The sequence below is a fragment of the Drosophila ficusphila genome, unplaced genomic scaffold, assembly GCF_018152265.1.
Source record: "Drosophila ficusphila isolate 14025-0441.05 unplaced genomic scaffold, ASM1815226v1 contig_414, whole genome shotgun sequence".
NCBI lineage: Eukaryota > Metazoa > Arthropoda > Insecta > Diptera > Drosophilidae > Drosophila > Drosophila ficusphila.
In genome coordinates, this window is record NW_025064328.1 from 24,499,905 (window position 1) to 24,521,962 (window position 22,058).

The following is a 22,058-nucleotide window of genomic DNA, read 5'->3' on the forward strand; positions in this document are numbered from 1 at the left end:
AGGACTTGCCGACTAAGGCTAAAGTCCATACTCCTGAGCAGCAACTTTGTGAGCAACACTTTGAGAAGAATACTCAAAGACTGTCGTCCGGGAGATTTTCGGTTCGTCTGCCGTTCAAATCTGACCCGAATTCTCTTGGTTCTTCGTATGAAGTTGCGAAACGTAGATTTTTGTCGCTGGAAAGGAGATTGTCCAAAGATCCTTCCTTAAAAAAAATGTCCACACTATTTTATTCCGCACCAATGCGTGCTGCGGCCTCAAAGCACCTCAACCAAGTTGAGAGTGGTGTTCGATGCCTCAAGCCACACATCGACGCAGGTTGCGTTGAATGATATCTTGATGGTAGGCCCCACTATTCAAGAGGAGCTGTATTCGACGCTACTTCGGTTCAGAATGCACAGGTTCGCCCTTGCAGCGGACATTAAAAAGATGTATCGCCAAGTGATGGTGGACGAAGCTGACCGAAACTATCAGCTCATAGTGTGGAGACGAGATCCTTCTGAGTCTCTGAAGATCTTTAGATTAAATACCGTGACATACGGAACATCGCCAGCACCCTTCATGGCAATCCGGTGTTTAATGCGGCTTGGAGAGATGGCGCAAGCTAAGTATCCAAATGCCGCAAAGGTCATTCAGAATGATTTTTATGTTGACGATTTGTTGACAGGCGCCGGATGCGTTGAGAACCTGCAAAGCCTTCGTGATGAAGTTTCTCAGGTTTTGCAAGAGGCAGGTTTCGAATTGGCAAAGTGGTTTTCGAACTGCCCAGAGATCTCCGCATCTGACAGCGCTATCATGCCATTATTGGCTGACTCAGATGTGACTAAAACCCTTGGAGTGGTTTGGTTACCTGGTAAAGATTACTTCCAATTCCGGTTGGATGACTCTTTCCAGGATCTTCGTCCGACAAAACGAAACATACTCTCCGTGACTGCGAGACTTTTCGATCCACTGGGCCTGTTGTGTCCTTTGGTCACGAAGGCGAAGATGCTTCTACAGGAGCTGTGGCTTCGAAAATTAGATTGGGACGAGTCGCTACCGATGCAGCTACAAACGTCGTGGGAAGCCTTCAAGGCAACTCTGCTGCAACTGCCTAAAGTTAAGGTATCGCGATTCGTTCGTACAGATCCGCAAGTCCCGATTGAAATCCACGGTTTCGCTGACGCTTCCATGCGAGCATATGGAGCGTGCATCTACGTTCGCACTCAAACTGCGGAAGGTTTAAAAGTGTCGTTACTGACTGCCAAATCCAAAGTAGCTCCCCTCAAGACGAAAACTTTGCCTCGCCTTGAGCTGTGTGCAGCTCACTTTCTAGCAGATCTTCTTAATCGTGTAAGGCCATTACTAAATTGCCCTATCAAAAAGTGGTCCTATGGACCGACTCCGAGATCACTCTGCATTGGATCAAAACTCATCCTTCGTCGTTGTCCGTTTTCGTCTCAAACCGAGTAGCTGAGATCCAAGAGTGGTCGGAGAACGCAATTTGGCGACACGTTCCCACGAAAGTTAACCCAGCGGATATAGTGTCTCGAGGATGTGACGTTGAAGATCTTTTAACGTCCATTTGGTTCGCTGGGCCGTCATTTTTTTTTTTTGGTGGTCGGTGATTGAATGCTCCTATCCCGTACGAAGCCAAATTTCCGTTGTTGCTAACAAAAAGCTCACAGTTTGTTAAAACCTACGTGTCGTATCTGCACGTTACGAATTGTCACGCTGGTCCTCGAGCTCTTGTGAGTCTCCTACGAGAGAAAGTCTGGTTGGTCAATGCTCAAGACGTATGTCGCCGAACAGTTCGTTCGTGCATGCGCTGCTTTCGATGCAAGCCGCAGCTCTTGACGCAAATTATGGGGAACTTGCCATCAGACAGACTCCGAGCTTTCCGCCCTTTTAATATCTGTGGCGTCGATTTTTGTGGGCCATTTAGCACAACGTATCGCATCCGTGGTAAACCACCGTACAAGTCATATGTGGCCTTGTTTGTGTGTTTTGCGTCCAAAGCGGTCCACTTAGAGTTAGTGTCTGACCTTACCACTGATGCATTTCTCTTGGCTTTCCAAAGGTTCGTGAGTCGTCGCGGGATTCCGGAGAAGGTGTGGTGCGACAACGCGACCAACTTCGTCGGCGCGGATCGGCACCTGAAAGAGTTCCGGGCCCGTCTGGAGGAGCAGGGGGGCGGTATCGAAGCACTCGCGTCAAGAAAAGGATGCGAGTTTGCGTTCATACCGCCCAGAGCACCTCACTTCGGCGGTCTATGGGAAGCAGGTGTGAAGTCTGCAAAGCACCTGTTCCTTCGGACGGTCGGTCACGACCTCTTGACCGCGGAGGAGCTCGGAACTCTCCTCGCCAGCGTGGAGGCGGTGCTGAACACGAGGCAAAAGTGGTCCAAGGAGGTCCACAACGTCGACGTGGGAGCGCTCGTCGTCGTCGGCGAGGACAATCTGCCGCCCCAGCAGTGGAGGATCGGGCGCGTCGTGGAGGTGCACGTCGGCGCTGATGGCAAGGTCCGAGTGGCGGACGTCAAGACGGCAGACGGGGTCTACAGGCGAGCCATCCATCGGCTGGCTCTTCTTCCGATCTTGTCCTGAAGGACGTCGTCCCTTCAGAGGGGGCGGTGTTTGGAGATTTCTCTCTGTTATGTCTATGTAAAGCGGGGATCGGGGCTTAATAAAGCTTTCTCGCTCAGGCGAATTCGGCCGCCGATCTCCCGCTCAGTACTTTAGGTATAGGCATGTAAGAGAAGTTTATGAAATTAAAATTCAGTTGAAAATCGAACTCCCTCTCGTACGCACTGCGTAACTTTCGTATCGATCTCGTTTTCGTATTTTTACTAATAAACCATCGCAAAAGAAATTACCACTGCAATCGCAACAGTTTTCGTTAATTCGACAATAAAAACGCTTATTGTTTTTTCAGTATTTGTGATGATAATTTTGAACAGCGTTCGTATTTGGTACGCATTTGATGAAACAACTGAATCCGCATTGCAATATCGGTATATAGTCGTCATTGGTTCAATATCTGAATTTTTAATCACTTTAGTAGAACTGCAGTTCGCTGTGGGATCATATTGGAATGTCAAGCGATTGTATGATGCCAAAGATCTTCGTGTTCACACGCGTTGTCTCAATCGGGCAGTTTCTCTTGTTATATTTTGTCATTCTTCGCCTAAGTTCTGTGAATACACTTGTTGCTGACTAGCATGTCTTGTGACGGCATTTTGGAACACAATACCGGTTAGTCACATGAAATTAACTGCGCAGAGACCACTAAAGCGAGGAACGCAATAAATCAAATCGCGTATGCACACCAAGACCAAGTTCAGCAATCTGACCGATTCGAGTCAATTCGCAAGGCTGCAAATTGATGTATTTGCATATAACTCCGGCCTCGATTATAGTTCACATGCAGAAATTAGCATTGAGAAAATGGACTCGATTTGCAGTTATAGTCACGCACTTAAATTCAAAAATGAAACGGATGGAATGTGCTGCGCAAGTGGCAAAGTTGGGTTGCCTGCTTTGCAACTTCCACCTGAGCCATTGCGATCATTGGTCTCTGGTGCCACACCAGAATCCAATCACTTCTTTACAAATATCAAGACATATAACACTGTGCGACAAAAAAATGTTTGAGTTGATTTTTTCTTATTTTTCACTTCTACTAGTCAAAATAAGAATACAAGTTTTTGGATTTGTTAATATCAATAGCCAATCAGCTTCTAGGCACACTCAAAGGTCCAAAAAACGCGTGTTTTTGCATATTTCACAGCCTTATAATACCATATTGGGAAAATATTTTTTCACCGTTATAAGCGTTAATGCAAGTTCAATATCTATTAATTAAAATGTATTAAGCAAATATACCGTTAGGCTTTTATAACAATGCTTTAAAATTTTTTTCTCCCAGCTCTATACTCTGGGCGACTTTGTATGGAACTTGTTACGCGAGGATACCTCTGAAAAAGCCAAAAAAATCAGAAAAAAATTTCACTTTTAAAAAAAATAATAGTTTATTGGAAGTAAAAAAAAAATAATATTTTGTGTTAAATATTTTCATAATAATAATTTCATAAAATTTATCATAAAAAAAGAAATCCTATCACTTAGAAGGTGGCATAAATATTTTTGTGCATAACTTATGCCCCTTAACCGAAAACAATCAAAAAAGTAACTCAAGCAAACATTTCGTTAAATTTTGTCGCACAGTGTAATTCATGCTTTCAAAAGATGATTTTTTGGCGCGACAATTATAAAGAGGGGCAGCTTCATTCCTAAGTTTAAGTTAATTTTCTCATTTCATTAATACATTTAAACTAAATTTTTCTTGGAATCTGAAATGTGATCTAATGTGATATTATTACACACTTTCCACATAGATTCAAGGTCAACTTTACCACAGAGCAGGCTCATTGTTACCTGTAGCAGATGCAAGTTATCAATTTTTGCAAATTTATTTCATGGGCAATACAGATGCTGAAGTCAATCGGCAAATAATTCACGACCTAAAAAAATTATTTCATAAGCATAATGCATTGATTCGCTTAGAAGGCCATCAGATAATTATAAGATTGTGATTCAAGCTGATAAAACACCAGTTGGCCAACACTCGCCAAGATTCAATGCTCCGACAATTGACGATGGAGCAAAAGTCATTGTTGGGGAAGAATTTATGACACCTGACATTGTTCTTCATCGTAGGAATGAAGTATTCAATCGTATTTCAGAAACTCATCGATGATACGATGCATTCCAATATCCGATATTGTTTTGGCAAGGGCAAGACAGGTATTACTTTAGCATCCAAACGATGTTATGATGCTTGCACACTGGCACACAAAAGATCGTTAGAATCATTGCATCGCGCATTAAAGGATCTCCGTGGAAATAGCCAACTTATTGGTGGTGACTAAATTTTGTTAGCTGGTGATTTCCGACAAACGTTACCTGTTATTCCTCGATCGACGGCGGCTGTCGAAATAAATGCATGTTTAAAATCGTCACATCTATGGCATCATATTAAAAAACTCGGATTGACAAGCAATGTTCGTATTCAATTAAAAAACGACCCATCTATCTAGCACGTCAGAGTTTTGGGGTATTACTTTTCAAAAGTGGCTAAAAACGCCCTTTTTTCACTTTTCAAACACGATTTTTTCGAAAATTGACGTGATGGGAAAATGACGACTCCGGATTCGTGATCAGCACGAAAAAACCTTTCGGAAACACTATATCGTATCTTATTCGCAGCGCAAAAGTCTGTAAGGATGCTAATCACGGGCCAGGATAAATACTCAGTCTATCCAGGGTCCCCTACAGAAATATTTATTTATTTACGGAGACAGGCAGGAAAAGGAGGCGGGCTTTACTTGGGTGTGTGTCAGGAGGGGAAAATCCGGAGCCGCGCAGGGATACGCCTGGCCACTGGCCGCCGGAGAAACCGATCCGTCATCCGGATAACGGTTCCCGCTCCGGCCAGTCAACCGTGGGTACCCCGCGTACGGCCGGCTCTCCCGTCTACTAGTGGGACTCCATGTCCACGTGTCATCGGTCTTTGTATTTCCACTGCTGGATAACTTGCGTCTTACTTCTCCGGGATCTCAAAACCAACTCCCCGATCGGCGAGCAGCAGATGTCGTTCGAAGCTCTTGCCGCTGCTGCCGACCGATCGTGCTCCTCTCCTCTCGTGCGTGGCTCCCTGGTTTGGTCGTCGGCTGCGCCGAGAGCGTAAAGTTTGGAGAGGTGTTGCGGCGATGTTGCCGGTGATAATCCCGGTGGTGTTCCCGGTAGTGTTGCTAGCAATGTTGTTGGTGATGATGTTGCTGGCGATGATGTCGGCAATGTTGCCGATGATGTTGCTGGCGATGATGTCGGCAATGTTGCCGATGCGTGTTGCTGGCGATGATGTCGGCAATGTTGCCGATGGGTGTTGCTGGCGATGGTGTTGCGGGTGTGGCCGGAGATGTGGCACGTGGCGGCGATGTTGCCAGGGCGGTGCTGCGAGTGCACCCGCCGGGCAACGTATGTACAGGTTCTCTCCCATAGGTCTAGCTAAGAAATGAATGCTCTTCATGCACCCGGTACCGGATGCCGGCGGCCTCATCCAGGTACCGGACCTCCCGGTGCCTCGGCTGACGTAAGTGCTGGTTAATCCGGTCCAGCAGGGCGATGGGGACCCAACCGTCGGCGGTGACCCACCTGTCGTGGGCGCGCACTTGGGCGCCTTGTTGCAGGAGCTCATCCGGGAGGGACTCCTCCTCGGAGTCGACCTCCTCCTCGGTGTCCTCCTCCACGGGCCATGGGGCAGGGCGGCGCCGTAAGATGCCCGGTCGGAGTGATGGCTCTGCGACGGGGTTGGTCTGGGGCTGGCGGCAACGCCAGCGTTGCTGGTCAGTGGCCGGCAGCGGTTTCACTCGCCGCAAGGACTTGGGCGGTGAAATGGCGGCCACTGCCGCGATGACCGCTGTGCCATCCGGCGGTGTTGGCGCGCGTGCCGCAGTGACGGCGTTTGGCTGGGTGACAGCTCCTGCCGTGGGGATCACTGCCTGGATCGTTCGCGCGGCAGCCCGCACGGCTTCCCGCTGCTGTGAAGCGGCGGTCGTCGTGGGTTCCTCAGGGGAAGCGGTCAGCTTCTCCAGCAGCTGCCGCAGCGTGCCGTTCCCCGTGGGGGTGCTGGCTCCTGCCCGGACGGTCGCTGCGCCGGTATCCTGTGTGGGGGCGGGTTGCCCTGTGGCGGCGGTATCGAGTGCGGGGGCGGTTTGCCCCGTGGCAGCGCCGTCGGTGGCCTGCACCGCCATGGTGGCGGCGCTGCTGACCCCGACTGAGGCTGGAAGGTTGGGGTCCGGGTACGACCCAGCCCGAACAGCTCCTCGTACGAGGGCGGCGGCGTCTCCTCGCGCGGTGGCGTCCCGGGCAGCGTTTCCGCTCCGCTGGCATCCCCGTCAGAGAGGTCGTCCGAGCTGAGGGTCACTACCTCAGCGTCGGAGACCTCCTCGTACGTGGCGCCCAGTGGGCCCACGGGGATCGGCGTGGCGGTGGCTGGCTGTTGGGGCGGTTTCCTCCCCCAAGCGGCCGTCTTCGGCATTTGCCCCTCCGTCTGCCTCGAATAAGGAGGCCACCACGTCCTCCAGAGTCAGCCCTTCGCACCACGTCGGGCTGATGGCGGGCGACGACTGGCCACCGCTGTCGGCTGTGGCCGACGGTGGTGTCGGCGCAGTGGCGGCCGTGGTGGGCGCTCAGGGTTGGCAGCGACTGGGACCGTCGGCGTTGGTGGCCGCGAGGCGCGCCTGGGGCTGGCGGCGTTGGCCGCAATACGCAGCCCCTCCATTTCGGGCATCGTGTCGGCTGGAGCCGCGGTGTCCGGGTTCTCACCTGGGTCCCGTGCGGCGTGCCTGTCGTGCCGGTGCCGTCGCTCGTCTCCGGAGTGGTGCGAATGGCGGTGGTGTGATCGTCGGTGGTGCTCCCGTGCGTCGTTTTGAAAATTGAATTCGCGCTGTGCTTATCCGTTCCGATAGCGCGACGTCCTGCTTGTATCGAAGTTGATTTTCTGTTGATCTGGCAACTCCATAAACGAATGGGTGAGATCTAAGAAGAGTAAACAAGTGTATTAGTAGTGCCCACCCCCTCTCTTTGTTTTGGTTTTGTTTTCTCTCTGCCATCTGCTGGAGGGTGGCGCCTATCCTATGCTCCTGCTCTCCTATATTTCCTTAGGATCAGGGTCAGCGTCAGAGTGGAGGCGTCCCGTTTGGTCACGAGCGTCATGGTCGTCGTGGACTGGGGTGACGCTGAGGCTGTCCTCGTCTTGGTGTTCGTCGTCGTCCCCGTTGCCTTGATGATATTGTTTTAAGTGGTTTATGCTGGCCGTACGGCGGCGGCGGCTCCCGATGTCTTGCAGCCGGACGATGTTCGGCGAGAGGAACTTGATCACTCGGAACGGGCCTTCATATTTTGCAGCCAGCTTGGCCGCAAGCCCTCGGCGGCGTTGGATAACACATGATGGCGGGCGAGAACGAGGAAGCCCAGTGGTGACTTCCACTCCCGTCGTCGCAAATTGTAGTGCCGGCTCTGCTCGGCCGTGGCACGCTCGGCGTTGTCGCGGGCAACTTTGAATATGTTGTGTAACTGTTCACTCCTTTCCGCAGGGGGAATCAGGGCGGTTCCTCGTCCTGGGGTGACTTCGTCGTAAAGTGCGTTCGGTAGTCGTGGTTCCCGGCCTTGTACTAGAAAGGCAGGGCCTGTTGTGTCCGACACGCTGCTGTTGACGGCCAGCGAGATTTCCGGCAGGAGTTGGTCCCAGGTATTCTGCGGCGCGTCGCCCAGGTATTGCGCGATCATAGTTTGCACGGTCCTGTTCGCCCTTTCCGTAGGATTTTGGCGCGGTATGCTGCAGTTCCATTCCTAGAGATTTGCAAAATGTCCGGAAATCCCGGCTGGTAAACTGGGTCCCGTTGTCGCAAACCAAAGTCTTTGGAACTCCGAAGCGGCTCAGAATCCGTTCTCGAAACGCCCGTTCAAGATATGGTACGGTGGCCCGTCGCAGTGGGACGAGTTCCACCCACTTGTTGAACGAGTCGAGGAACACCAGTAGGACTGTGTTCCCTTGCTTGGAACGCGGGAGGGGTCCAACGAAGTCCGCACATAGTATGTGGAAATGTTCGTCGACCTGCCGGTTTCTCATGGCTTACCTTAAACTTCTGACAACTCGTGCATCGTCGTACGTATTTGGCTACTTCCCGAAATAGTCCGGGCCAGTAGTATTTTTGGGCGACTCGTGTGCTTGTTTTCCGCACGCCCAGGTGGCCTGCGGTGGGGTGATCGTGGCATTCCGTCAGCAGTCTTGAGCGGTCGTGGGTGCCCACGCATAGCTTCCAGGGGGTGTATTCCTCATCCTCCAGACGCAGTCCGATGCGTCTGTAGAGTTGTCCGTTCTCCTCTCGAAAATCCGGATACTTGGCTGGTTCCTGACGGATCCTTTGTATTATTTTTGCAATCCACTTGGAACCGTTGTCCTGAACTTGTGCCTGCTGCATGGTGGCCAGAGGCTGGCGTGACAGTGCGGCCGCGACCAGGTTCTGGGTTCCGCGTCGGTATGTCACGTCGTACTGGAACTGCTGTAGCTCCAATGCCCACCGAGCGATCCTGCCCGTGGGGTTGTCGATGGAGTTCAACCACTTTAATGAGTGGTGGTCGGTGAGCACCTCGAAGCGGTATCCTTCGAGATAGCAGCGCATCTTATGGATGGCCCATAATATCGCGAGGCATTCCTTTTCCGTGACAGAGTAGTTGCGCTCGGCGGTATTTAGCCGGCGGCTGGCGTAAGCGATTACGCGCTCCTGCTGGTCGATGGTCTGGGTGAGTACGGCTCCCACGCCGTATTCGCTTGCGTCGGTCTGGAGTACGAATTTCTCCTCGAAACCCGGGCACGCCAGGATCGGTGCCTCCGTGAGCAGGTCCTTCAACTTTTGGAACGCCTGTTCCTGTTTCTCTGTCCATCTCCAATTTTGATCCTTCTTAAGCAGCGAGGTCATTGGCTCGACCACGTCCGCGAAGTTCGGCACAAAGCGTCGGTACCAAGACGGTATACCGAGGCATCGGCGAAGCTCCATCAGATTCGTAGGTGGGGTCAGTTCCCGGATGGCCGCGACCTTGTCGGGGTCGGTCAGTATCCCGGCCTCGCTTATTACATGGCCAAGATATTTTATACTCCGCTGGAAGAACTGGCACTTATCTCGGTTGAGCCGGAGATTGGCCTCTCAGAGCCGTCGGAATACCTCGCGTAAGTTTCGTACGTGCTCGGAGAGCGTAGCCCCGACGACGATGATGTCGTCCAAGTAGGCGAAAGCGTGTGGCTCCATGTCTGGGCCGATGACGGTGTCCAGCGCACGTTGAAATGTGGCCGGAGCCGAGTGAAGCCCGAAAGGCATCACCTTCCACTGAAATAGTCCGCGGCCCGGGACGGTGAATGCCGTGCATTCGCGGCTGGCTGGGGCGACTGGGATCTGCCAGTACCCATTCTTCAGGTCCAACGTCGATATATAGCGGGGCTGGGGAAAACCTCTCTTATATGCCATGAGATCGATGTCGGCGAAGCAAAGCCAGTGAAGCAACGCCATTTTCCGGTATCGCACGCAGTCGAAAAGCTTCTTTACCAAGAAGTCGATCGGATGTTAGCGATGGGGGTCATCGAGGAGTCTCAGAGTGCGTGGTCCTCGCCCGTGGTCCTGGTGCAGAAGCCTGGAAAGGTGCGTTTATGTCTGGATAGTCGGAAAGTCAATTCGGTAATAACGAAGGATGCATATTAAGTTTAGCGGGAAATGTTAAATTATAATACCCTAAAAATTACCAAAAAAGTGGACTGTGGCCACAACAAATGTCTGGCAGCTCTGCTAATAAAAGAGATCTCTTTGAATTGGAACGAACGAACAAGCAAGTCGATTTATTGTGTGCGGAAGTTTATTTTGGAAGGCTTTTTTTTCTCTTCGTTGGATCACCCATTTTTAACCAGTTGTTTTCACGCAACATTCTGGCACCCCCGGGTGGACATTTGGACATTTGGATTTTCGGGATCTTCGCAAATTTTTGGAATTTTTGACCTTTGGAGTTGGACATCGCCGGCAAATGAGTTGCCTAGTCAAGGAAAGTTTTCAACAGGTAACAGCATTCAATAAATTATTTGAGAGTGCAAGTGATCATTACCAATAAATTTATTGAGTGTTCAAGTACATACCTAATTTAAAAAAAAAACTGCTTGTGAACAAATCATTTAAAACTTACCTCACATATACACACACACAAATTTGCATATACGGTTCCCTTTTTGCATTCTTCTTTGTGCTTGTACAGTTCGACCTTTGGAGGTTGTCATCTGTACTTTTCTGTGTCAAAAATTGGTTTTGCTTATGCACAGTGGGCTACGGAGTGCAAATTTGTGACAAATTTAAACTTGCTGATTAAAAGTACGCGTTCATCTCGGTGTTTGGCAGGCACAACTGGAAGCTGTCTGCGCACATTAAATACGAAATATATTTTATTTTGGCCATATATTATTTATTCTATTTACAATTACATACACACTACCTCTTCAACTTCAATTTTTTGTCCAGTGCATCAATACTTAGAAAATACGGTTCCTTTTTTTGCATTCTTCTTTGTGCTTGTACAGTTCGACCTTTGGAGGTTGTCATCTGTACTTTTCTGTGCCAAGAATTGGGTTTGCTTATGCACAGTGGGCTACTGCAAATTTGTGACAAAAATTTAACTTGCTGATTTTTTGAATTCTTCTTTGTGCTTGTGCAGTTGGACCTTTGTAGGTTGCCATCTGCATTTTACTGTAGCAACTATTGGTTTTGCTTATTTACAGTGGGCTACTGAGTGCAAATTTGTGACAAAAATTTAACTTGCTGATTTTTTTGCATTCTTCTTTGTGCTTGTGCAGTTGGACCTTTGGAGGTTGCCATCTGCATTTTACTGTAGCAACTATTGGTTTTGCTTATTTACAGTGGGCTACTGAGTGCAAATTTGTGACAAAAATTTAACTGGCTGATTAAAGTTACTTGTTCATTTCGGTATTTGGGCAGGCACAATTGGTAGCTGTCTGCGCATATTAAACACGAAATATAGCATTTTGGGAATATTAATTTACAGTTTGGTATTTTAATTGGTTTTTATTGAACTTTATAATCATGCCTGGTAAACGCAAAGTAAACAAGTCTTTTGATGACTCCGATTTGGATCAATTTGATTGTGTATATCAACTCCACAAAAATGTTATGAGGGATATAGAACGTATTCGGAAAAGCGTCGCTGAGACTGAGAATATGGACCCTATGCACGTGGAATGCCAACTAGAAATCTTAAATCCATATATGGATAGGGCATTTCAGATTCAATTAGATTTGGAGAAAATTAACCCCAATACAGATAGTAGAGCTGATCTTGAAACTTTGTTCGTAGTAACCAAATCTCTATTGTTAAGTAAAAATGATCGACCGGGCTTCCCTAAAGATAGTGTTAGTTCAACTATGATTAGTAATACTAAGCAGTCAAAGCAACTACCAGCAATGAAACTGCCTAAGTTCAGTGGTGATTATGCTGAGTATAAGAATTTTATTGGGTTATTTGAAAACTTGGTGGATAGTGATTGTAATTTGTCTAATATTGAAAAGTTCAACCACTTGCTTTCTTGTCTTGAAGGAGAGGCCTTAGGCACAGTAAAGTCATATCAAATTACCTCTGCTAATTACCCAAAGGCACTAGCAACAGTTAAAAAGGTTTACAATAATAATTGTTTAATTGCATTCGACAATATTTCGAAATTAATTGATATTCCCAAAATGCAGAGCGCCAATTCTACGGCCTTAAGGGCAGTGATCGATAATGTTCGAGCTATTTATGGGTCCTTATCATCTTTAGCAGACTCGAAACAAATTTGCGAGGCCATGCTCATTCACATTACTATGAGTAAAGTTGATCAATCTACTAAAACTAAATGGGAAGAGAGTTTAGACTATACCAAGATCCCCTCTTGGGAGGATTGTGAATCTGCTCTTAATAGAAGATTTCAGCATTTGTCAGCTGAAGATGCCTCCTCCAGTCATGCAAAATCAAATAAGTCTTTCAAAAAGAGCAGTAAAACTTCTTTGACAGCAGTTCAAGTAGATCAACAAAAATGCGTGTTTTGTAAATCTGATCAACATTACATTCAATCGTGTTCAGCGTTTGCTGCTAGTCCATGCAATAAGAGATTCTCATTCGCTAAAAGTCATCCACTTTGTATAAATTGCTTACGCAAGGGTCGCTCAGTCACATCTTGTAAGTCTGGACCCTGTAGAGTGTGCTCAAAGCCACACCACACCTTATTGCATAGGTATACCAATCCTCAAACGACCTTTGTCTCTCAACCGTCTGCAGCATCGCATATCGTTGTTGATCAAGGAACACAGGATGCTTCTCAGCTAACTCAATCAAAAAATCGTGTAAGTCCGTCAACAACAGCGTCGTCTTATCATGCAAGTTCCGATACAGATAGAGTAGTTTTAGCAACTGCTGTTGTGAAAATTAAAGACCAAGCCGGAACCTATCAGCTGGCAAGAGCATTATTAGATGGAGGTTCTCAGGTTAACCTTATGACCGAAGAGTTAGCCAAGATGCTTAAACTTAAAAGAAAGAGGCAAGAGGTCAATCTGCTCGGTTTTGATAGCTTGACATCAAAAATAAAACATGTGGTACAGACATCGTTTGCTTCTCGTTTTAACGATCAGGAGATTCTCACCGAATTCGGCATTATGTCTTCTATATCTTCGTTTCAGCCAGATCGGCCAATAGAAAACATAAAGTATCCAAAGAATGTGGACTTAGCTGATCCTCTTTTTTATAAACCTCAACGTATCGATATTCTCTTAGGTGCTGAGTCATTCTTTGAGCTGCTCAGAGATGGAAGAATAGATTGTGGCCGAGGGCTGCCACCGTTGAGAGCAACAGAGTTGGGTTGGATCTTTGCTGGCCGGTGCAAATCAAACCACCAAATTATGCCAACAAATACTTCATTAATAAGTACTATTAGCGACCCACAGGCTTAAGATGCCTTCGTTCGAAAGTTCTGGGAGTTGGAAGATCTTCCAAACTCATCAAATCCTCGTTTTTACACCCCAGAACAGCAGCTTTGTGAAAATTCGTTTGTGGAAACCATTACTCGAGTGTCTGATGGTCGGCTTTGTGTATCATTGCCATTTAAAACCAGCCCGAATCGCCTTGGCTTGTCATTCGACACTGCCAAACGCAGATTTCTTTCTTTAGAGAGAAGAATGGCTAAACAACCTGAAAATCAAGCAATGTACATAGCATTTATGAAGGAGTATCTTGATCTTGGACACATGAGTTCCACAGATAATAAAATCCCTCAAGAACCGCATTACTTCATTCCATACCAATGGGTGTTGAGACCTCAAAGCAAATCGACAAAACTTAGAGTAGTTTTCGATGCTTCGAGTAAAACTTCGTCTCAAATTTCCTTAAATGACTTACTCATGGTAGGTCCAACCATTCAACCAACATTATATTCAACATTGTTGCGTTTTAGATTCCGTCGATATGCTGTAACTGCTGATATAGCAAAAATTTACCATCAAGTTCTTATTGACGAGACCCAGCACAACTTTCAACTGATTGTCTGGAGAGAACGTCCATCAGATCCACTACAAATATTCAAACTCAGAACAGTGACCTATGGAACGGCTTCAGCGCCATTTCTAGCTGTCCGGTGTTTGAAGTATTTGAGCGAAAAGCACAAGTTTTCCCATCCAGTTGCCCTAGAGCTTTAGCCAATGAATTATACGTTGATGATTTATTATCAAGTGTTGAGACAAGTCAAGAATTACAGACATTGCACTCTGAATTGGTGTCAGTTCTCAGCGAGCATGGATTCGAACTGACTAAATGGTACTCGAATTGTAAGGATGTCAGTTCACTTGATTCAGCTGTGGCAGTAGGAAAGCAGGATGAGACTAAGACACTAGGTCTTATTTGAGATCCATTAAAAGATGAATTTAAATACTCTGCTGAAGGTTTACATGCAGAAGAACCATTTACTAAGAGGACGATTTTAGCCTTTGTTTCTCGATTGTATGATCCTCTTGGACTTCTGTGTCCGATTATCGTGAGAGCAAAGATATTTATTCAGGAAATTTGGTTACAACGTTTAGATTGGGATGACTTGCTGCCACCTAACTTGCAAGGCATTGCAGCCAGCCTTATGGCAGATTTTGAGGGCTTAGACTCAATAATCATACCTCGCCACATAGGGTATGAGGCACAGGTCAAGTGTCAAATCCATGGTTTTGCAGACGCCTCAACCAGGGCTTATGGCTGTTGTCTTTATTTACGGATAGATGTGGGAGAGCATAAAATTGTTCGGCTCCTTACAGCCAAATCGAAAGTGGCACCACTGAAAACTAAATCAGTCCCGCGGTTAGAGTTGTGTGCAGCACAATTACTAGCAAATTTATGGGCCAAGCTCAAGCCCTTGCTAGAATTTCAAGTCGAACAAATCCTATTCTGGTCCGATTCAGAGGTTGTCTTGCATTGCACAGTGGTCGGGCTTGTATGGAACCGCGGCCATAAATACTTCTAGATGTGCTTTCGCTATGAAACTTTCACAAAAAATCTTTAAAAATATTATAAATACATTATACAAAAATTGACCGGATCGTACCACTATATCCTATAGCTTCCATAGGAACGATAGGAAATTTGACTCCCAAATGCACACTACACTTTTTTTAAAGTGTTACTGACAAAAATTATATTTATTAACAAATAATTTTTTTTTTTAATTAACAAAAGATAACAAAAAATGATGACTAACATAAATTTAAAGTAATATAAAAGTAATATAAAATAAAAACAAACGAAGAACAGCAGTCTGCGTCGAAAAGTTGCCCTTGAAAACGGTAAGAGAGCTTCAGATTTTTAATTATTATATACAAAACAGCAAATATCAGCAGCTACCCTTAATATTTTTATTACCTTAAAACATTGACAAACACCCTGATAACACTTATAAAGGGGGGGATCGGGGGGCAACATATCTAAAACTCTACTTAAACAGTCAAAATGACGATCACAATACCCTGAAAATTAGTATTAATTAAAAATAAACACTAACAAATAATAAAAAGTTCAAATTAATTTCAGTAAAAGAACTTATTAAAGTAAATACCTTGAACTTTAAAATCCATTTTAAATAATTCAATTCGGAGATAATTTGCGTACGTTTGACCACTTTAAAGTTTAGGTTTGATGTGACCCAAAACCACTTTAACGTCGCTGTGCTGTTAACTTGAACACGTATTAACGGGTTCTATTCTATTTTTAGATGGTCCCGTTAGAATTCCGGGAAAAAACCGGTTTGCCAATGCAAAGTTTGGACAATTTAGAGCTGATTTGTTTAAATTTTGACTTAATATTTTTAAATTGATTTTTTGATTTTTGGCCTATGGACGCAACCACTGTGCATTGGCTCAAAACACATCCGTCTACTTTGAATACCTTTGTCGCCAATCGGGTCGCTGAGGTACAAGAATTGACAGCAGAAGGTTCTTGGCGCCATGTCCCAACAAGTGATAGCCCTGCTGATTTGGTATCGCGAGGATGCTCAGCTGTAGAGCTGAAATCATCCTTTTGGTTTACAGGTCCTTCGTTCCTGCAGCGCGATCAAAGTTCTTGGCCAATTAACCCTCATTTTGAACTTTCTGAGGAGCAACAAGCATTGGAGAAGCGCAAGTCTGCCACAGACTTAATCGCGGCCGATGTGGGACCTCATCCAATCGTTGAATTGATAGAAAACACGTCATCATATATGAAAATCTTGCGCATTGTAGCATATATGCTTCGATACATAAATGAGCGAAAGGTGGTTTATGAATCAATTCAGATATCACCTGAAGAACTGAACTCAGCATTTATCGCGATTATACACCTCCTGCAGCACATTATGTACGGAGAGGAAATCGAGAAAACTCAGAAATCGCTTCTACTGCAACCATCTCTTCAAAAGTTGAACCCATTTCTATATCAACATGAATTGGAGGGTCGAAAGTATTGGGTATTGAGAGTAGGAGGGCGATTATTCAATGCACCGTTGCCACACCATGCTAAATTTCCCTTACTCATACCAAAAGACTGCACATTCATTCTGCGATACATAAAACACCTGCACTTAACTAACTGTCATGCTGGAGCTCTAGTTCTGGTTAGTTTACTTCGGCAACAAGTCTGGCTTATAAATGCTAGAAGAGAGTGTGGAGCTGTTTTCCGAAAATGTGTTCATTGTTTCAAATACAAGCCCGTTTTGGCTTCCCAGATAATGGGTAATTTACCCGCTGAAAGACTGACTGCAAATGATCCATTTGAGATCAGCGGAGTAGATTTCTTTGGTCCAATTTCAGTAACTTTGGGGATAAGAGGGAAATCTCCTGTGAAAATGTATATCGCAGTGTTTATTTGTTTCACAACGAAAGCAGTTCACTCGTTACTGACCTAACTTCTAAATCATTTCTGATGTGTCTTTCTAGATTTGTAGGTCGTCGTGGTCTTGTCAAGACCATCTATTGCGACAATGCTACCAATTTTGTCGGGGCTGCTCGCATGCTGGCAGAGTTCAAGGAGGAGTTCGTGGCTGCGAGGGATTCAATAGCCAAGGATGCGGCAGCCAAGTGAATTGCCTTTGCTTTCATTCCACCGCGTGCTCCCCATTTCGGCGGCCTGTGGGAAGCTGCGGTGAAGTCAGCGAAGTCGCTGTTTATCAAGGCGATAGGGAGCGCAGTGCTGCGACAAGACGAGGTGGAGACGCAAACAGGAGACGGGAGTCTGGCCTACTTGCAACGATGACATCGAATTTGCGCAATCAAGCAGCGCTTTTGGGCCGAGTGGTCAAAGGATTACGTCCTAAGTCTGCAGAAAAAGGAAAATGGACAAAGGAGGAAAGGAACTTAGCGATCGGCCAAATAGTTCTGGTTCACGAGGACAACGTGCCCCCTCAGCAGTGGCTGATAGGGCGAATTGCAGAGACAGTGGTCGGCGGCGATGGTAGAGGTCGAGTTGCAGTTGTCCGCATAAGGAGTGGTGTATACAAACGGGCTATCCACAAGCTAGCACCTCTACCATTAGAATAGCATGTTTGCTTTATTGAATTGCATTGAGTATTGAATTGTATTAAGTATTGAATTGTATTAAGCATTGAATTGTATTAAGCATTGAATTGTATTAATATTGCATATTGAATTGTATTGTTTGAATTGAAGACCTTCAGTCGCTCAACGCGGCCGATGTTAAGTTTAGCGGGAAATGTTAAATTATAATACCCTAAAAATTACCAAAAAAGTGGAGTGTGGCCACAACAAATGTCTGGCAGCTCTGCTAATAAAAGAGATCTCTTTGAATTGGAACGAACGAACAAGCAAGTCGATTTATTGTGTGCGGAAGTTTATTTTGGAAGGCTTTTTTCTCTTCGTTGGATGACCCATTTTTAACCAGTTGTTTTCACGCAACACCTTGCCACAAATTGATGGCATTCTGTCTCGACTTCCCCAAACCATGTACATCTCAAGTTTGGATCTGAAAGATGCATATTGGCAGATTCCTTTAGATATAAATTCTCGAGATAAAACTGCCTTTACAATTCCGGGAAAGCCATTGTACCAATATAAGGTGATGCCATTCGGACTAACTAACGCATCCCAAACAATGACCCGGTTGATGGATAAGGTAATCCCGCCCGAACTTAGAAACGAAGTTTTCGTCTATTTAGATGATCTTTTGGTGGTCTCAGATACTTTCGAAACTCATATGAAGGTATTAGACGCAGTGGCTGATCAAATAAAAGCAGCAGGATTAACACTCAATGTAGAAAAAAGAAAATTCTGCATGCGATCAGTAAAGTATTTAGGACATATCGTAGGTGAAGGTATTATCCGTACTGATCCGGAGAAAATTTCGGCCATGGCAGACTTTCCACTACCCAAAAGTTTAAGATCTCTTCGAAGTTTCCTGGGCATGGTGGGATGGTATCGTAAATTTATCAGCAATTTTGCCTCGGTGGCCGCTCCGCTTACGGATCTGTTGAAGCCAGGAAAAAAATTTCAAATGACTCCAGAAGGCGAGAAGGTGTTTGTTTCGTTGAAGGAAATGCTATGTTCTGCCCCAGTCCTGCGAAGCCCTGATTTTACAAGGCCTTTCTATGTCCAATGCGATGCAAGCAAGTCAGGAGTTGGAGGGGTACTGGTGCAGAAGTTGGCGTTTGTGTCCAAAAAATTAAATAAAGCACAAAGGAACTATTCAGTGACAGAACAGGAATGTCTGGCGGCTATAATTTGTATCAAGCGGTTTCGTCCTTATGTGGAAGGACTTGAATTCACTGTAATTACCGATCATGCCTCCCTTAAGTGGTTAATGTCCCAAACTGATCTCCATTCTCGCCTAGCTCGCTGGGCTTTGAAACTCAAGGATTCAATTTCAAGATCGAGCATAGAAGTGGGAAGATGAATGTCGTATCGGATGCCCTATCCAGAGTAAATGAAGAAGAGACAGCCGCTATAGATGCGATGCAGGGTTTATTAATTCCCAGGAATTCAAGTCAGAAAAATATGTGGAACTGGCTGAGCGGGTAAAGGCTATTACTGACAAGTTGCCTGATTTGAAGGTAGTACATAATTTGGTTTATCGTCGATCCGATCACGCTACGGGAGACCAACTGCATGACACGTTCATATGGAAACTATGGGTTCCAAGTGGACTAGTCGGAGAAGTCATGAAGAAAAATCATGATGATCCCCTTGCTTCCCATGGGGGATTCATAAAACGTTGGAAAGGATTCGAAGATATTATTACTGGCCAGGGTTAGTAAACGATGTAAAGTCTTACATACAGTCATGCGAGGTCTGCAAGTCTACCAAACCGCCAAATAGGACACAGCGGCCTCCCATGGGCGTGGCACCAGAATCGGAACGATTTTTCCAACGACTCTATATCGATTTTCTTGGCCCATATCCTCGTTCTCGCAGCGGTAGTATAGGTATCTTTATAGTTCTGGATCATTATTCCAAGTTTGTGTTCCTTAAAGCTGTGAAGAAACTTACGGCGGATGTTGTTATCAAGTATCTGCAACAGGATTTGTTCCACACCTTTGGCGTGCCAGAGATCCTTGTTTCTGACAATGGCTCGCAGTTCATGGCTGAAGCTTTTCAGAAATTGTTAAGGGAACATTCAATTTCCCACACTTTGACTGCCGCCTATTCGCCCCAGGCAAATGCTTCGGAAAGAGTTAACCGTTCGGTTATAGCAGCGATACGTTCCTATGTCAGGGCAGATCAGAAGGATTGGGACGAGCATCTCAGTAGCATTTGCTGCGCTCTCCAAACAGCAGTTCATTCTGCAACAGGTACCAGTCCATATTATATGACGTTCGGGCAGAATTTCGTATCGTCTGGAGCATTATACAAGTTGCTGAGGACCTTGGGACTCCTGGAGGACAGATCAGCAGTTTTCTCTCGGGAAGATTCGTTAGAATTGATCCGGAAGTCTGCTTGCGATGTCTTAAAAAGGCAAAAGGAAAAAAATGAGCGACAATATAATCTGCGATCCAGAGAGGTAGCCTATCAGGAAGGGCAGGAAGTTTTCTTCAAGAATTTCCGGCAGAGAAATTTAGCATCTGGGTATAGTAGCAAACTGGGTCCAGCGTATTTGAAAGCCAGAGTCCGAAAAAAATTGGGTAATTCCTGCTACGAATTGAAGGACTTGCAGGGCCGCATTCTTGGGCGATTCCATGCCAAAGATATGAAGCAATAAAGAGAGCAGCTACCAGCTTTGTGGGTGATCCGTCTTCGGGTGTCGAACCCCAAGTCAGATCCTTGGCGGGGGGCTTTGTAACGCTTGTATCTGCCAACGCTTATATCGTATAGCGACGCCACCAACCTCTAACATTAAGGGTGGAGGAACTGTGGAATGGCAATAAGGAAAAGGGCAATGAGAGCAACAGGGCCAAACGTCATCAAGTTCTGGGTCATTATCCCATCTCGGGAGAGTATCTGGGGGTAGGCGCCAAAAGGATGGCGTCGGTCGGCACAGTTCAGCCAAGTTGTTCGAAGGTACCAGTACATATCTTCTCTAGACAAGATCGTGATCATAATCCGTGAATCTAAGTGTGGCGAACAGAATTTTTTTTTGTGAAAGGAGCTCTGAGCCCTCTTTACAGCTTATAAATAGTGAATTAGTGTTTTTTTATGTGTTATTTTCAAAGAGAAGAAAATTTTGTTTGCGCATCGGTAAAAAAAAAGGGATGTGATGAAATTTTGTGCAGTGTGATCGGGTAGTTTTCAGTTCGATTCCGTATATATTTCTTTCTGCCCCCTTACACTAGATATCCAGGCCACCACAATCCTCGGGAAAGCGCTTTCTTCGATGGAACGCCAAAAAGTGCGGGTGAGTGCGAATTGCAACAATAATTATTAAAGAAGGAAAAGGGAAAGGTAGAAAGAGACAAAAAGGAAGAGAATATCACCCCATATATATTTTGTCAAAAAAAAAGAGGAAGTAGGAAAAAGCCCACACACTGCGGAACCTAATTCAATGGGCACAATTAAACCGACTTTTTAATTTAAAACTTGACGTAATGTAACTTAAAGACTAGGGAACCGAACTTAAAATTATTTCAGACGCAGGCGACCGGATGTCCAAAGAAATTCGTTTGGATGTTCGATAGAGCTCGAACATATAGAGTGCGCGTTTGAATGTCCGTTTTGCTTGTTTGACGGTCGTTTATATGTTCAGTAGCCCTTTCTCATGTTTGATTTTTGTTTACATGTAATAATATCCGATTTCGTCCGTTGGCCCAAACAAAGTTTTAATGAAGAAAAAATTATGCTCTCTTAGGGAAGTAAAATATAAGAATAGGCGACTCTTTTAAAATATCCCATTATATTCATTTACCCACTTATAACTATTTTAAATTATATATGTATATGTTTTCTTGAAGTCCGTAGATTATTATTTGTCTTTAAATTTAATGTTAAGCTTAAAACTGATTTTCTGTCTAGTTGTTAAATAAATTTTATAATGTGTAAAAAACCTTTTTGTCGACCTTTAGCAGACCTATGACCCCGTGAGACCCTGACGCGTAGGGGCTGCAAAAGAAATATTCGTTTTTGGGACAAGAGCAGCCGAAGGTAGGGAGGGCAGATCGGGCCTCAATAACACCGGGAGTTCCGCGCCGCGTCAGAGGAAATCCCCAGATGCAAAGAAGTCCCTTACTCTAGCCTTTCATCGTAATTCTGATAGATTTTGGCTCGAATGATTGTGACCCCTTTTTTATCGCTTGCCTCGGCACGCAGACTTTTTTATTAAGGTAATGACAACAGGCAACTCGGGAGGAGGCGGCATAAATACCACCCCATTTGCTGGCGAGCGAGAGGCCGGATGATTTTGTAGTTCTGCGTGCGCCCTCTCCCCCGACCCCAATACCTAGTCTGAGTAAGTGTCCGTGATGTACTCGTTACAACCAATTCACTGCAC

General features: G+C 45.7%; 1 protein-coding gene across 1 annotated transcript; it reads left to right on the forward strand.

Moving 5' to 3' along the window:
* The first annotated feature begins 18,086 nt into the window (after positions 1-18,086).
* Positions 18,087-20,336, forward strand: LOC122320091. The gene is made up of 3 exons (XM_043208166.1): positions 18,087-18,787; positions 18,973-19,155; positions 19,553-20,336. Exons 1-3 carry the CDS (start codon positions 18,087-18,089, stop codon positions 20,334-20,336), a joined length of 1,668 nt encoding a protein of 555 aa, XP_043064101.1.
* The last annotated feature ends 1,722 nt before the right edge of the window (positions 20,337-22,058 follow it).